This window comes from Paramormyrops kingsleyae, chromosome 12, assembly GCF_048594095.1.
Source record: "Paramormyrops kingsleyae isolate MSU_618 chromosome 12, PKINGS_0.4, whole genome shotgun sequence".
Taxonomy (NCBI): domain Eukaryota; kingdom Metazoa; phylum Chordata; class Actinopteri; order Osteoglossiformes; family Mormyridae; genus Paramormyrops; species Paramormyrops kingsleyae.
The window spans coordinates 4,444,000-4,460,239 of record NC_132808.1 but is presented as its reverse complement, the minus strand read 5'-3'; the positions used below and the strand labels follow the sequence as shown (position 1 = coordinate 4,460,239).

Below are 16,240 nucleotides of genomic sequence, written 5' to 3'. Positions count from 1 at the left end.
GTGACCCACTTCCTCTTTTCCCATGGTGCTCTTTAGATGTGCAAACGTTTTTATAATTATGCTTGTACACATTTTCTGTGTTTAAAAAAACACCCACACTCCTAGCAAGAAGAAATGCCTCATAATCCACACTATTACTGAACCACACTGTGGTGTCGCTGTGAAGCCCATTCCTCCCTGACTCATGTCTCACCTTCTAGAGCCTTCCACCAGTGGCACGGAAGCCCCAGGAGGCCTGTACCGACATCTCCAATGCACCGTTCCACCAGAGGATGGCTTTGGTGGCCGACTGCTTGAAGCAGAAAGACACAGCTGGGTGTCTCATCAGCCACAGGAAGAAGGACGAGGCCATGTGTCAGATGTCCAGTTGGCAGCTTGGGTATCTCGTCAGCCAAGACAGAACCCAGCCCAATATGGCAACTGTGGAGCAGCAATCTCAGCTTGTTCCCAGCCTGCTGCAAGAGTTGAGCTCAGTGCTCAGCAAATCGGGTCGAGCCATGAGGGATGACACCAGCTGAGGGGCTACCCTGGGTCCTCCTATCCACTAGGGGGCACTGTGACTTCTACTTTGAAAGAGCTCTCTGCTCTGCTGTTGTCTCTGACGACCTTTTGGTATGTTGTTATTCAGGTCCTTCGAGCCAGTTGAGTGGGAAAAGCAAAATGACTTAGAGTAAAACGGGAAACAAACAAAGCAGGAGATGGTGTGGCGTCCCTGGGGGCGGAATATCACTTTTCTGGCCAGACAGCAGGTCAGTATGCTGCTGCTGTTCACAGTCCTGCGGTATCATCGCTGACAGCTACATAGAAATGCAGTATCCCGGGATGCTGGGATGTTGACAGGCAAATAACGGCAGCGATGTGGCCGTGCCGCGCGGCACTGCGTTTGTGGAGCTGTGCGTGGCTAAAGGTCCGCTCTGAGCCAGTGATGTCGCCTTCATTCCGTGCCAAAGTCACGCTCTTCGTCAAGAGCGCTGTCCAGCACAGCATGATCCACTTCTATGTTGTTATTACCTCTTCTACTTTTACTTAATAAATTATTTAACACAGGTGCTTCCTTGTGCTTTTTTATTTCACCAGTATAAAGTAAAAATATAAAATGAAGACAATCTGTCTCTGCACTGTTACTTCTGTAAGACAATGGTTCTGTTTTTTATGACTCGTAAGAAGCTCTAGGCTGTTGCTAAACTGTGCTTTGACATTCCTGGTGCAGAGCTTGCCAGACAGCTTATGTAACGCTTAGCCGGCAGGTAGCTGGTTTAAGTCCTAGGAGGATGCTGTTTTACCCTTGAACAATTTCAGGTAGTTCAGTAAAAAAATAACTACATTATGGTCAGCGAAGTAAACATAAAATCTTATGATATTCTCCACTGGTGTTTGCTCACAAAGAAATGAGCACAGACATGTAAATGTGTCCATGTAACATACACATTAGCTGATTGCTTGCTTGTATAGTTGTAGATGCCATTATATTGTGTGTGTGTGTGTGTGTGTGTGGTTTATGTATATATTACATAGTGGGGACCAAATGTTATGAAACACCTGTTACTTTTTAGCTTGTGGGGACATTTTTCTAGTCCCCACAACATAAACCTCAATTTAGTAAATATCTGTGACTGCAATAAAAACAGTAAAAAGTCTTGTGTTTTGTTTGGTTACTTATGGTTAAGGTTACGGCTGCATTAGGGTTATACCAATAGAAATGAATGGAGAGTCCCCACAATACTATACATACCTAATCTTTGTGTGTATGTGGGTGTGTGTGTGTGCGTGCGTGCGTGTACACATAGGCTTGCCATGAATTTTTTGAAGGAAACCACCTCATCTTTGCACTGGCACCCCCCCCCCCCCACTGAACTCTGAAAGAAAAAAAAAATGGGCTTAGGTCCACTTCATGTTTTATCTGTGGTACTGTGGGACCTGTAATCTCAGACCTTTAAAAGTAGAACTGGGCGTGCGGGACGTCACGCTTCCCTGCCAGAACTGCCGCAGCATACAAATAACTTCTGAAGACCAGCTAATGACTCATGCTCTACATGAAAAGCGGGAGCCTTTTCAAGCTCTAGAGCTCCAAGTCCAAATCTGCAGTTTCATGCCGTGTGCTGGAAAGAAAAAATCTTACTGTAATTGCTTTATGTTGAGGGAACTTTTAAAATGACTGTGGAGAACATTAAATGCTGGGAAACATAAATAAGAATGTGGTGGTACAACCTCTCCATACGGCTGTAAACGTCTCCCAGTTTTCATATAAATGTAAATAAGTTTCACAGAAAGCAAAAGTTATTTTCCGATAAAAACGCAATTAAGAACATTAATTTATAACTAAATCTAGTGTTTATCGCCACCCAATGAGAAATGTGTAGTAAGGAGTGAATTCTTCACTGAAAGTAAATGGAAGATCTCGTGTTCTGGATGCACCCCACTGCTTTGGATGCGAGTCCTGAAGGAGTCCTGTTCAATAACATGCATCTTCCCAAGGCGGCAGGTTTACTAGTAGCTGATCCATCAATGGAATTCGAGGTCATGCTGAATTCCCAGGATTTTCCTTGGAAGTTTTTTCTCCTCTCTGGTCATAATGGCCATTACCTTTCATTGTTCCATTGCCTCCCCAGCAGATGTATGCCTGGTGGGGCCTCACATCTGTTTCATTAAGTATTTACATTTTTCCGCAGCACATCACCGCACAGATGGATACCTTAACTTTTTTCTGTCCATAACACCGATTTTAATCTGCCGTTTGTCACACGTGTTCCTTTGAACTTTTGGTTCTAATGCTGGCTCTCGTGATGATCTCTGTTAAACGACAGACAGAGATCCCCAAAGATCAGTCCTAAAAATGACAAAGAGTAGACATATGCACAATTGTACTCTTCGGGGAATGTAACGCTATGCGTTACATACTGAGGTTTGATCTCACATTATATTTTCGGCGACTCAATGACTGCCTGGAGTTCCCCAGAAATCAGACAGCAATGTCACGGGACTCATTTGACAAGATCGGTCCTGGAGCAGGATCACAAAGCTTCCGTTTTGTTTCCGATGGTGCTGCCTGAAACCCGTTTAGCTACACAGATAGTGCTGCAACAGCACTATTGCTAAGTTTTATATTTTTTTGAACCATAATGTTTTTACTGTAATTTTTTTGTACATAAGTTCATTTTTTACTTTCCGAATTCTATTTACTAATGCTTACCCATAAATGGAACAGAATGAGTCAGCTCTAGTGTACTTAAAGTATAAAACCCTTCATTGCTCATCTCCGTAATTAATTTTGCTGAACTATTCACCACTGAACAAGCACTTCTGTGCTCTGGATATAAGCCAGTTAAAAGTTGAACAGCCAACCATTTTAATTATGGTTTAGTTCAATAACACTCAAACACTTGCTGGTGCTGTATCTAAATGTCTGCTTGTAAAAGCATCACATGTGAAAATATAACCAGCAGGTGTACTGGATCTGAGTGAGGCCACAGTGCGTCTTGGTGCTCCCACTGAACCCATACTGAGGTCATGTGACACACCCAGGGTGCAAGACATCAGCTGACTTGAGGTCTAGCCGCCGCGTGGCTCTGGAGCCTCCTGCACCACAGTTTGTTGCACCCCTGCAATACCCCAACTGAGCAGCAAAATTAATTTTTTAAACCGTCCCCATTTCATCTAATTAAAACACAGAAGAACTGCGATGCAACAGGGAAACTCCTTTTAAAAGCTCAATTCAATTTCTCATCCAGATGAAAAAATATTAAATATGCAGAACATTTTAATTAAATAATTTCAGAATGAACCCCTTTCAATTGATTTTAACAACTGTGCAATCAGACAGTTAAACATTTAATAAGCGTTTAGATGTAAATGCTTATTGGGTTTAGTATAACTAAATTAGGACAAACATTTGCTTTCAGATAAATCCTGCCTGATTTTAACATTTGTTTCTGTCTGACAAGTGAAAATAAGACTAAGAAGGATGTGTGCTTGGTGAGTGGTGGGGGTAGGAGTGGGGAGGGGGCCTCACAGATGTGCTGTGATTGCAGTCCCCCCACCCTCCCCCATGGCTTCATGACGTGCGCTTTGGATTTAGGGCCACATGGGTAATCGTCCAGAGCAGCCACTTCCCATCCACCATCAAGGTGTCGGCTGTGTGTTTGACTTGTGTCTGCTCTCTAGCATCCTGCTGCCGATGCTTCTTCGTAAATCTGTCCATGCTCTTTCAGGAGAGATCTGGCCTCTTTTTAATTAAAGATAGCAGGGAGCCAGAGGCCGGCATGACAGGGAGCTGAGGAAGATTATGCTGGTATGCAGCAGACAGATGGGAGGTATGCAGTACAAATGAAGCAGGTGTAATGTAGAGAGAAGGATACAAGGTACAGAGGAGGCAGAGGCGGGATGGGAGCCGGGGATACAGGGTACAGATGGGGTAGGAAGAGAGAGGGATACAGAAAAGAGAGAGGAATATAGGGTACAAATGGGATAGGAAAAGAGGGATGCTGCAACGAGAGAGGAATACAGTGTACGGATGGGCTAGGAAGAGAGAGGAATTCAGGGTGCAGATGAATTAGGAAGAAAGGGATGCAGTAAAATGAGGAATATGAGGTACAGATGGGGTAGGAAGAGAGGGGGGTACAGAAAATATAGAGGAATACAGGTTATTGATGGAGTAGGAAGAGAGAGGGCTACAGAAAGGAGAGAGGAATATAGGGTACAGATGGAGTGGGAAGAGAGGGGGATACAGGAAAGAGAGAGGGACACAGGGTACAAATGGGATAGGAGTGAGGTAGAGAGAGAGGTACACATGGTACAGATGAGGCAGAGGCAGGAAGAGATAGGGATACAGGGTATAAATGAGCCTGAGGCAGGTAGAGAGAAGGATACAGGGTACAGTTAAGGCAGAGATGGAGAGAGAGGGGGAGTCAGGGTACAGATGGGATAGGAGTGAGATAGAGAGAGAGGTACACATGGTACAGATGAGGCAGAGGCATGAAGAGATAGGGATACAGGGTATAAATGAGCCTGAGGCAGGTAGAGAGAAGGATACAGGGTACAGTTAAGGCAGAGATGGAGAGAGAGGGGGAGTCAGGGTACAGATGGGATAGGAGTGAGGTAGAGAGAGAGGTACACATGGTACAGATGAGGCAGAAGCAGGAAGAGATAGGGATACAGGGTATAAATGAGCCTGAGGCAGGTAGAGAGAAGGATACAGGGTACAATTAAGGCAGAGATGGAGAGAGAGGGGGAGTCAGGGTACAGATGGGATAGGAGTGAGGTAGAGAGAGAGGTACACATGGTACAGATGAGGCAGAAGCAGGAAGAGATAGGGATACAGGGTATAAATGAGCCTGAGGCAGGTAGAGAGAAGGATACAGGGTACAATTAAGGCAGAGATGGAGAGAGAGGGGGAGTCAGGGTACAGATGGGATAGGAGTGAGATAGAGAGAGAGGTACACATGGTACAGATGAGGCAGAGGCATGAAGAGATAGGGATACAGGGTATAAATGAGCCTGAGGCAGGTAGAGAGAAGGATACAGGGTACAGTTAAGGCAGAGATGGAGAGAGAGGGGGAGTCAGGGTACAGATGGGATAGGAGTGAGGTAGAGAGAGAGCGTGATACAGGGTACAGATGAGGCAGAGGCAGGAAGAGAGAGAGATAAAGGGTACAAATGAGGCAGGAGTGAACCAGCCCATACTCCCCTTGCAGATTCCTAAGAGAACCCTGTACATGTTTGATAAAACCAGCATGATCAACAACAGGAACATAAGAGCCATGTGAACAGCAAAGCTCTCAGGCTTGTATATGACAGGGTGGGTGGTCCTTTAGTAAAGATGAAATATACATGGCCAGCTTCCTGTATAGTTTTATAGAGCAGCAAGCCAGCTGTGAAGGGGACTCAGGCCTTCCCCCAGAGGCACGCAGGGGCCTTTTGCCAGATGCGCAGGACAGGTCATGTCCTGGACAGCTCTGCAGTGTGGGTCCAGCTGGGGAGAACCCTTATGCTCGCTAAGCTGCCCGTTTAGGCTGCAGACACAGCGGGAGTTGCTGTTGGCAAACCTGCCTTGGAGGATGAACAAACCCCCAGTTATCTCTACAGCTTTCAGCCTAAAGGAAGGAGGGGAGGCCTGACACGGGACAAAGCGTCCTCTGTGGATAATCTCCACCTCTCTCTCCAGTCGTCCTGTTTCCCAGAATTCCTAATGCTCTCCTAAAATTCCACATCATTTACTTAAATTTATATTTTATTGTTGTATCTGTATTCTTCCTTGCCACCAGCAGATTGATGCCTTCTGATTTTTGCTTTCTGTAAACAAATTACAATCACGGACTGGAAGTGAAACCCTCTCGTTGACGTTTGATGATTGAATTTTGAAGGAAAACTTTTATTGTATTATTTAGCAGGACTGTTTGCTTAGATAGTCTAAGCGTGATGAGAATCCAGCTGGGCCAGAACAATCACAAAAATGTATACAGCAATGAGAGGTTATCAATAATGCATACTTTTAATTACATAATATTATTCTATCAATATTTAAGTTTGGCTGGAATATTAATTAGAATTAACCGTCAACAAACACGGTGCTAGTCAAACACAGCCCATTAGCTTTAGCTTTGAGGCTGCAACTAGCTTGCAGAAGAAGTGTCTTTGAAGTTTCACATAATTTTTGGTTCACGACCAAAGTAAACAGTCTCCCCCTGCAATTACCAGTTTCATTAAACTGATCGGAAAGTGTGTAATACTCAGAAAGAGATGTTTGTGACCTTAGGTTAGTATAGTGAATGACTTCATTTTCTGAAGAATTTGTTCTTTGGAGCCTGAAGAGGCTGTCTGGAAAATAACAGCACCATCCCTTATATAATCAATGGCCGCGCGTGAAACATTGGCGCTGAGGTTTTCCATCTTGTCCCTTTGATATGAATGTGCCCCACTTGAGCCTGGCAGTCGATTATATAAGTGCACCCCTGCAAAACCCGAAAAGGACTGTGGGGGACAAAATGGCAGCACGTTATATCAGTGTGATGTGGTCATGGTCGAATGGAATGTACCAATCTTACCGGAATGGATTACAAATTACGTTTATCACACCGTGTTTGTTTATGCGGCCATATTAGTATTTTTTTTGACTGACATTATAATTTCACTCACTATTTGCTACATTGATTTTTCTGGATTATTTAACCCCACAGATGAACTCTATTCAGAAAGAATAGGAGGAATTTACACACAGAATGAAACCAGGCATTTTTCCTCCAGCACCTACATCTGTTATCATGAGAGACTCGCCCTATGCAAAACAATTTACCCTAACGCTACTACAGCCCCTGAATCTGATCTGTGAATTATTCAGAGGTGACATAATTCGCCTGTTCAGTGCTTTTGCCTCAGCATGAGCCGCTATCACAGAACCCATTAAAGCAGTGATTTCTTCTGTTCGATCAGTTTAGCTGCTTTCATTTGCAGCATGGGGTACATCCTTCCCTTAGCCTCTCGGTCTGCGGTCAGATACGGTCAGAGGAATTTTTTAGATGTTTGAGCACATATGCACAGTAGTTTGCAAGGAACAGCCCAAGAGCCTCAGCAGTTGAATAGGTACTTTATATTTCTCTAAATGCCATACAGCAGGAAATGGCAACATTTTTTGATGGTCGCATTATGGGTTGATGTAAAACATGCAAGTTCGTAAATGTCACATTAAAATTTGGCGGCAGTAAGCTGTGCGACTTGATTAGAAGTGTGTTTTAGCTAAAGCAATGTATGTCTAAAGCCAGGCCTCTGTTTCAGTTCAACGCAGCTGATTCTTGTGGGTCCTTTGGTCACATTTCACTATTCAGATACTTCGCTGCCATGATGATGTGCTAATGTGTCCCATGGGAATGTGGGAGCCAACATGCACTCTGTCACATCTCCAGCATCGCCAGGTCCCATAGGCCACTATCTGCAAGGCATCTTGGGACTGGTGCTTAGGCAACTTTAGCAGCGATGGCAATGCAAACTGGGTCAGAAGCCCGATTGGCTTCAGTCCACAAGATGACATTTGTCATGTCGGTACTGGAAATGTTACGGAAACGCAGCTGCAGTGATATTCCTGAATCAGCACTAAACTCCGGGCACTTTCCAGCAGTATGTCATCTCGATGTTGCCTGGAGGCCCTGGTGCTTAGCTGGCCCAGTTTGCAGAGCTTCCTGTGTCTCCCCGCACAGACCATGACAGTCCCCTATCTGTCCCCGTCACTCCAGTGCAGGCAGTGCCATGCAGGGCTGGGCTTTTCCATTGGGCACTGACCAGCTCCATGACCCAGGAAAATGTATCTTCATTGTTTCACCACCAGTATGCTCATGTAGTTCCTAATCATTTTTTCAGCATCGCTTTGACTGCTTCTAACTTTTTCATACACAGAGGAATTCATGGGATACTGAGGATACATAAGAAAAGAAATTGCATGGGTTGGGGGGGGTTGATACAGTAGTGAGATTACAAAGCTAAAAATGACCACCTTCATGTCCTCCACAGATGCAGCACACAAGCTAGAACTGAATGTCTCCTTCCTGCTGCTGGAGGGTAAATCTCCTTTGGTTAAGGAAGCATAGTTCTTTGCTCACAGTTCTTGCAGTGAAGTTTTCCTAGAGCTTCCTGGACAAGCCAGAAAATACAGCAATTTTTGCAATCCTTCAAAATTACAGTACATTAAAACTCAAACTGTATATTACTGTGTTGAATACTGAATGGCAGCCAAATATTTACAAATTGCCACATTATGTCAGAAATATGGTATAGAAACAACACACATGCTACATAAATGTACTAGGGATTTTAAGAAAATAATCACTTGGCTTTGATATACTTCTCATACTTTTTCTGGATAGTATGTTTGCTTGAACAGGTCATTCACACTTCAGGTTTGCATGATAATTGCTTTAGTTAAAGGTATTAGTTTTTTAGTCTTTCAGAGAAATGCTGAATACATTTTCTCAAGGAATGCACATCCTGCTGATGAATTAATTGCACATTTAACAAGATAAATTTCCTCCAAATTAAAATAAAAACAGTCTTCATTCTTCCTGTAAACATAGTATCTAGGTTATAAATGAATCTATGGACTGAATCCAGTTTATTCCTATTATGTTTATGAGTAACAAAAATGTGAGTTTCGTCAGCTCGGCTCAATCAATAGTGGATATGAAATGGCTGAAACATTTGCCTGCCTGTATATGTGTGTCAGTCATTGCAGCTTAATGAGATGTTTACCAAGATATTTGCTGGGACATTTTCCTCTATCATAAGTCTAAGTAGGGGGCAGAATCAAATAAATAAACAGCAATAAACAAGTAAACTAATAAATAATAGCCCACTCCCCCCAAATGCGGCTCATTGCTTTTTCATTTTAACTTTATTCGTATTTTTATCATTAACAACTGATAAGGTCATTTCATGAATAACCAAAATTTACTAAATTTTGTTAAATCAGTTGCAAGTGACAATAGGATCTCTCACTGTAAGACCATTGTGCTGTGACTTTCCAAAAAGTTCTAGAGCTCTTGTGTTGTGTGTTAAAACCAGTGAGACTTAATTTTAACCAAAGGTAAGAATAAATCCTAAATTAATACATAAAAGAGTTAAGAGATTACTGCTCCTTACGCATGAATCTGGCCTAAGGGGAGAGGTGGGTAGACAATGGAAATATTTTTAATTAAAATAAACCAAAAAAGAATATCATAGGAAGCAGAAAGAGGAGAGAGCATCGCGTATAGAGGTATTAAAAGATTTATGGTGGCTCTGAATGGGCTTTATCACGCGGCCCAGCAAGGTGCTCTCCTGAGAGCTGGGCTTGTTTGGTTGGGATGAGGGATAAGGAGCAGACCGGCCGGTCCGGATAAAGCGGCGCAAGGCTGGCATGAGAAATAAATAGCAAAGATGATCTGGCATGTTATTTATCAGGGCGCCGGAAGGCCTTTTATCTTAATGAGGGCCGCAGGCCGCTCACAGGCACAGCCGTGTTCAGCCGGCCTTCCCACCACAGCCATTAGCTCGCAAAATAAAAACATAAATAAATGCACTGGTGTAACGGACAGCAGACTGATAGGCGGGCGGCTGGCTGGTGTGCATCGCCAAAAGGCACCTAATGACTGTTTATCTGAGTCCTTTATCCTCCCCTACAGTGGCCATGACGATTAAAAAAAAATCTGATGCTAATGAGCCACTGGAAATAGTTGGATTGTAATTGGATTGTCTGCTAAAGTTGCACTGCTTGAAAAGAGGTAAAAGTAAATATCTTAATTAAGCTAAATATCCAGCTGAATGCTTAGTGTGGACATGGAGGCGTTCGTTTATTCGTTTATGTTCGTTTTTAAGACAGGAAAATGTATTTTTTAAGGCCTTTAATATGAGTCTTGATCATAAACCGTAAACATTTGTTTCTGTATAAAGATTTGTTTTTGGTAACGCTATAGCTAAATCTGCTAATGACAGCAGGAACAGAGCTCCTCTTTAACTGTAATCCCAGTGATGGCTCTTAAACGCAAATGTCAAAGTCCTGAGAGAAACTCAGTCCGGCGCCACACATAACCCAGAAGGGCAAGATGACGAATGGGGTGGAGCGAACAGCTCCATCTTCAAGCGCCCGCTCTGCTACGACAGCATCGGGCCCTATTTCAGAGCCCATAAACCTTTATCTTATAAATTTATTGATAAAAATACATTAAACAGTCTGTATATGAATGGGTATTGTCTCCATATTTTATATGATAGAATGCATTTTAGACTAAGAAGAATGCTTCAGCTGTGTCGCTATATGTATTATAGAACTACACACGTCCCTGTGAATGGCTGCTGCTGAGATCTATGTCGGAAGATCTATGTAGTGCTAAATGCCACAGGGCACAATTCTGGCCTCCTCTGCAGTTTAGGTTAATCGTGAATTGAATCCGCAACCTGTTCCTATTGCTCCACCCACCACACCTGCTAGTTATTGTGGGGATGCTGGTTAGCTGGTCCCCTGTTAGTATGGGCTGGCCACACTCATGTCAACTGAAGGCCTTCACTCTTAATAATTCAACATGTTTCAATTATTCAGGGGGCTTCATGCGTGCTCCATTGGCAAGGTACCTAATTGGTAAGCCACATTTCCAGTGGAATGCTGCATGGGGTAGTTCTGACCTCCAGGGGGTGATATTTAGCATGATCTGTCCCCATGGTGATTTTTCCTCGGCTGTCATAAGCTCAGGCAGGAGGGGACAGAATGGGGGAGATGGACAAGCCGAGCCGCCCCAGTTCCTCCATTTCTCCATGGGCACGAAACGGAAGCTTATATCCTCATCAGAAGGAAGCAAACAACAACAACAACGTCAACAATTAAAGCGGCAATTTCTGCAGAACCATGGAAAATGAGAACAAATCACTGAAATTAGCACACACTGGTGTGCGGAGAACTCTCGACTCACAAATTATCGTCAAATTAAAATGTGCCTGGCGAGAGTTTATTTAAAAAGAAAGCAAAGCATGGGCCAGCTTTTCTGGGCATCAACAGCTCCTGTATTTGCCAGCTGAGCGAGAGAAGGAGGAAGATGGGGAAGATGAAGAAGATGAAGGTTCTGAAACACGATGTACTGCATTATGTATGTGTTGTACAAATACTGACATGTCTCAGTGTGATCTAGAATTCAGAATTTAAATTTAAACACTGATATTTATGGATTTATATATTATAGCCAAACAATGTCAGATCACTTAGTGCCAGTAATGTCGGATCTGCAATACCAGTTTAAGTGCACTGGCAATAAAAATTCCTTCTTACCACAACAAGACATAAATTAAATAAGATATAATTTCATGCAGACCTTTGAATGAGACAAACCCCATTTTGCTTGTGGGCTTAAGGTACAGTACAGGTCCCCGTAGTCTGGAAAAATTGCATAAACCTTTTTGGTTCCCTGGTTAAGCAAAGTGATTATGCGAGTTTGGGGAAGCGAAGGGAAAAGATACGAGAAATGTGAGATACGAAGATCACTGCGAGATTTCTATGAGGTATCACATGACAGGCTGCCGTAAACATACTTGGTGTCCTCCAAACCAGCACTGTTCAGAAATTTTATGCTTTTATGATGCATAAAATCAGAATCAGATGACAAACATTTTGTGTGCTGTCTATGGCTTTTCCAAAACTCCCGGAAGTTCCCATTTAATCTCGTATGCCGACCCCGCTATTGAGACGGCGATGGGGAAGGTGGAGATGCAGAAGGGTCACCTGTAGTTATAAACCTTATAGCCAGGTAACACGCCGCAGGAGAAGTGAGATGCTGGCGCCTCAGTCATTAATTTCAAACGCTCAGCTGTAAATTGAGCTTTTAATCTGTGATGAAGCCATAACACATCAGCCAGCTGTCCGTACAAGTTGCTGTGATAGTTGCGGAGCTCCTTGCTATGGTGCTGTGTGGCTCCTTCAGTGCTATCCCCGTCTTCAGTACCCATGCACGCCTTACTCTAGCACGGTCTCTCTCACCCCTCCCTACATTACCTCCCTCCTCTCATCATCCTTCCATTGGTATTGATAGATTCAGCTCCTTCACCACTTACAGTCTTTGTTGCATCTCATTGTGTGCTCTGCTTGCAGACCTTCAGTGGACCTTCTTGGTAGATTGCTGTCATTGTATTATTTTGTCAAATTTGTGTCATTTCAATGTGTGCTCAGATCTTAATCTAATAAACGTTTCCCACTGGGAAATTGGGGACCTTACTGTTTACTAACACCCGCCAAATAAACAATTTCAAAAGCAATATTCTTAACTGTTTAAAACATGAAGATCAAAGTGAAAACAAATTCTATATATGGCTTAAGCAGTCAAATTTGAGCCTTTGAAAATGGCACTGGTCAGATATGGTGATGACTGAGATTGAGTAGTAGAGGAAGGCTTTTCATTGAGTGGTGTCAAGTGTAAGGATGTTGGCATTGATCACCACCCTCAGAGTTTGTTATTGCGGAAAACAGTGCTCTTTGAACACACTTTCTGTGGTGTTTGTGATATGAAAAAGAATTGAATGCGATGCTTCTTGAATCCAACTGCAATGATCATTTCAAACTGAATGTCAAAATGTTAACAATCTCTTGGAGAAGTTCTGCTTAAAAATGGCTTGGTGGTAATAAATTATTGTCACACTTCCTCTATCCATGTCTTGATGTATATGCTAGTTATATAACACGGATGCACCCCCTTTGTTACGGTATCTATACTTAACATTCCAGCATTAAAAGGTGTAATTTCCTGTCACTATGCCTTAATGCGCAACCATGTTTACCTTGCCCCTAACCTATGGCAAATGCGATAAACTTTAAAAAGAAAGAAGCGTCTATCAGATCAGATTTATCATACCTGAAGACACCCTGACTCAATTAAACAGCCGGAGCGTTGCTGTCTGTATCTTCCAAGGACATGCCCGGGAAACTTCAATTTGCTCAAATTAAATCAAACTGCTGTCTTTATGGCTGTGGGTGCAGGGGACGGCGACTGGGGTGAGGGCCAATGCTCGCCTTTGTCTTACTTTTAAAATCCGTAGACAATAGCTAGCTCCCCAGCCCATTCACAAACAAGGCTGTGTAAGCCACATCAGAGTCAGAAGGGAAGAAGAGAATGGCATTATGAGCAGAATGGCGCTTCAGAAAGCTGCAGGGATTCTGCCCTCAGTGTTGGAACAGCATATGCTCAGCATTTATTTTTAAAGCAGCAATTCTGAAAATGGCTCCCGCTTTACAGGGATAATTGTTATACAGGGCTGGTGCTCTGAATAGACACACAGGGCCATGTCTTCCTTCCCCTGACCCATTCCACATCTCTAGAACCTTCCTTCTGCGAAAATGATGACAGAGGACTGTTCTCTGCCTTTTATGAGTCTGACACAGCTCTTTTAAAAACAATCTTCTTCAAAGGACATTTAATAGCAAACTCTTTGAAAATTGCAACTTTCTCCCATTTTACAATCAGTTTCCCTCAAAATCTTGTTCCCTGTTCATTGTAAATTAAACTGTTGGTTGTGGTTTTTAAGGGGATGTATTTTGTTGCTACTGTATATCTGAGGGAACCATAAAGGTGAAGTGAATGTTTACCTCCTCCCCTGACTCACACACAGATGGGCAACCCACAAGTACTGTAAAAACATCCTGTCCACTTGAGTAGAGTGGCTATGGTCTTGGGGCATTTTCTCAGGTGTCACATGAAGCGATGATGTTGTTCTCAGGATGTGGAAGGTTCTTACGCTGAAACGCTGTGGCAGGTCTTCACATCTGCCATTAACTCGCTCTCCACTGGACAAACATTCACCTCAAAGACCAACACTGCCTATCCTCAGGCTTTTTGGCCTGTTCTGTGCAGCGAATGGGTCCCAGGAGCAGGAAAGGAATTTTCAGCGCAAAATAAATAAATAAAAACATTTTCTTTTTTTGGTGACAAGGAAAAAGTCCACATAGTGGTTCTGAGACATCCTGCCAGAACGTGGAAGCACATGTAAAGTTGGCCTGCAAGGCATGAATTGAATTACATTAATAGGCTTTTTGCTTTGTTTCTCATTCCTTTGGTGTCATTAACAATGATGATTTTATTAAGCTCCCTCATGGTTCATTTTGATCCTCCTCAAAATATCCTGCAGGATTTGCTACCACTGACATTTAAGAAGAGGAATGGAGGGTGAAGACAGTAACGTGGTGATTTAAACATGAAAACGAATATCTGAAAATGATATCTTGAGATATGATGACCTCTCAGGGAGTCCCAAACTGTATGATGGCTTCTTCATCTTCTTTGGGCCTTTGGAGCCTGGCTGAGCTGCCGCTCTGTACCAGTCTAAGGCCGTAAGGAAGCCGCCTTGTTGCCGCATGCATCACCAGTAGCCACCATGTGCAATTGGTCTTAGGTGCTTTATCATCATCATCATCATCATCATCATCATCCATGTTGCCACTACTTATTATTCAGCCATGGGGCTTGAGCCTGTCCCCAGCTCAACCGCTGAAAAATAACCCCATACCATTATCTCTTATCCACTAGCTTTACATTTGGCACAATGTTTGGTAATGTGAAGTTCACATGCAGCCGCTTGGCCATGGAAGCCCATTCAATGAAGTCCCTGGTGCACAGTTGTTGTGCTGCGGTTAATGAGAAAATGTTGGAACTCTGCAGTCATTGACTCAATAGAGCACTGGTGACTTTCATGCACTTTGTGTGTTCTCCCCCACTCTGTTCCTTTACGTGGTTTCTGTTCTACTTTACGATAATACCACTTACAGTTGACCATGGAATATCTAGCATGGAAGAATTTTCACAAACTCACATATTGTAAAGGTGGCATCATTTGACAGAACAACGACTGAATTCACTGAGCTCTTCAGAACGACCCATTCTTTCACAAATGTTTGTAAGCCTGATTGCATGTCGTAAATCTGAATGAAACCTCAATTCAGTGATTGTGAGGTGTGTCCCAATACTTTTCTCTATACATGTATTACCATTTACAGATGCTATTTCACCTGGAGGAAGAAAATAAAAGACCTGGATGTCACGCCCTGCCTGCCATGTCCAGCTGACCTGCTTGTCTCCTCCATAGCATGACCCTAACAAGCCACGTCTGTTACTCATTTGTCTTACCTCTCATTCCTAAACCTTGTGCTAATCACTCCCAACTGCCTCTCGTTAGCTCTCTTGTTAGTCTTATATATATGTGCTTCCCGGTCCTGTGTTCCCTATTCCAGTCATTGATGTTGAACTTTCTTGCCGCCTGCGTCCTTCCGTTCATGATCCCCTGTGATCTTGTTTGTTTTCCATCCTTGTTCTGTTAGTTCAATAAAACCATTTTCTGTTTTTGCATAAACACCTTCCCTTGAGACTTTTATTTTTAATTTAATTTTTATTTTGTATTATTTAAGTTGGAAATTCAGTTTGTTTGTGTGGTTTTATTCATTTTTATTTAAAATATATATTTTTTAGTTTTTATATTTTAAGTATTAGTGATTTTATTTCTAGGGATAAATTGAAAATTGTAGAGTTATTTTATGTGTCTTATTGTTAGATAATCCAACATGAATACACAGTGACCATTTAGTCCTCAAAATAGGCAAAACATGTTCTGGGTATTATTAATTGTCATCTGAAGGTAAGATACTGGATTATGTTTCCTTGAATGATTTCCATTGAGGGGGAATCATCACCTAATCACTATTTTTAAACAGTAAAGCAGAATGTTTTACATTTGTTTTTATTTTTTTCAGTTACTT

At 42.7% G+C, this 16,240-nt stretch overlaps 1 protein-coding gene across 8 annotated transcripts in view; it reads left to right on the top strand.

Annotated features, from left to right (window-relative positions):
- arap2 (ArfGAP with RhoGAP domain, ankyrin repeat and PH domain 2) overlaps positions 1-1,046 on the top strand; it is a 105,111-nt gene extending 104,065 nt beyond the window's left edge. For all 8 annotated transcript variants that reach the window (XM_072718522.1, XM_072718527.1, XM_072718526.1 and 5 more), the window contains one exon: positions 201-1,046. In XM_072718522.1, coding sequence (XP_072574623.1) covers positions 201-518 — 318 coding nt within the window. In that variant the 3' untranslated portion in view covers positions 519-1,046. The remainder of the gene's footprint in view (positions 1-200) is intronic.
- The last annotated feature ends 15,194 nt before the right edge of the window (positions 1,047-16,240 follow it).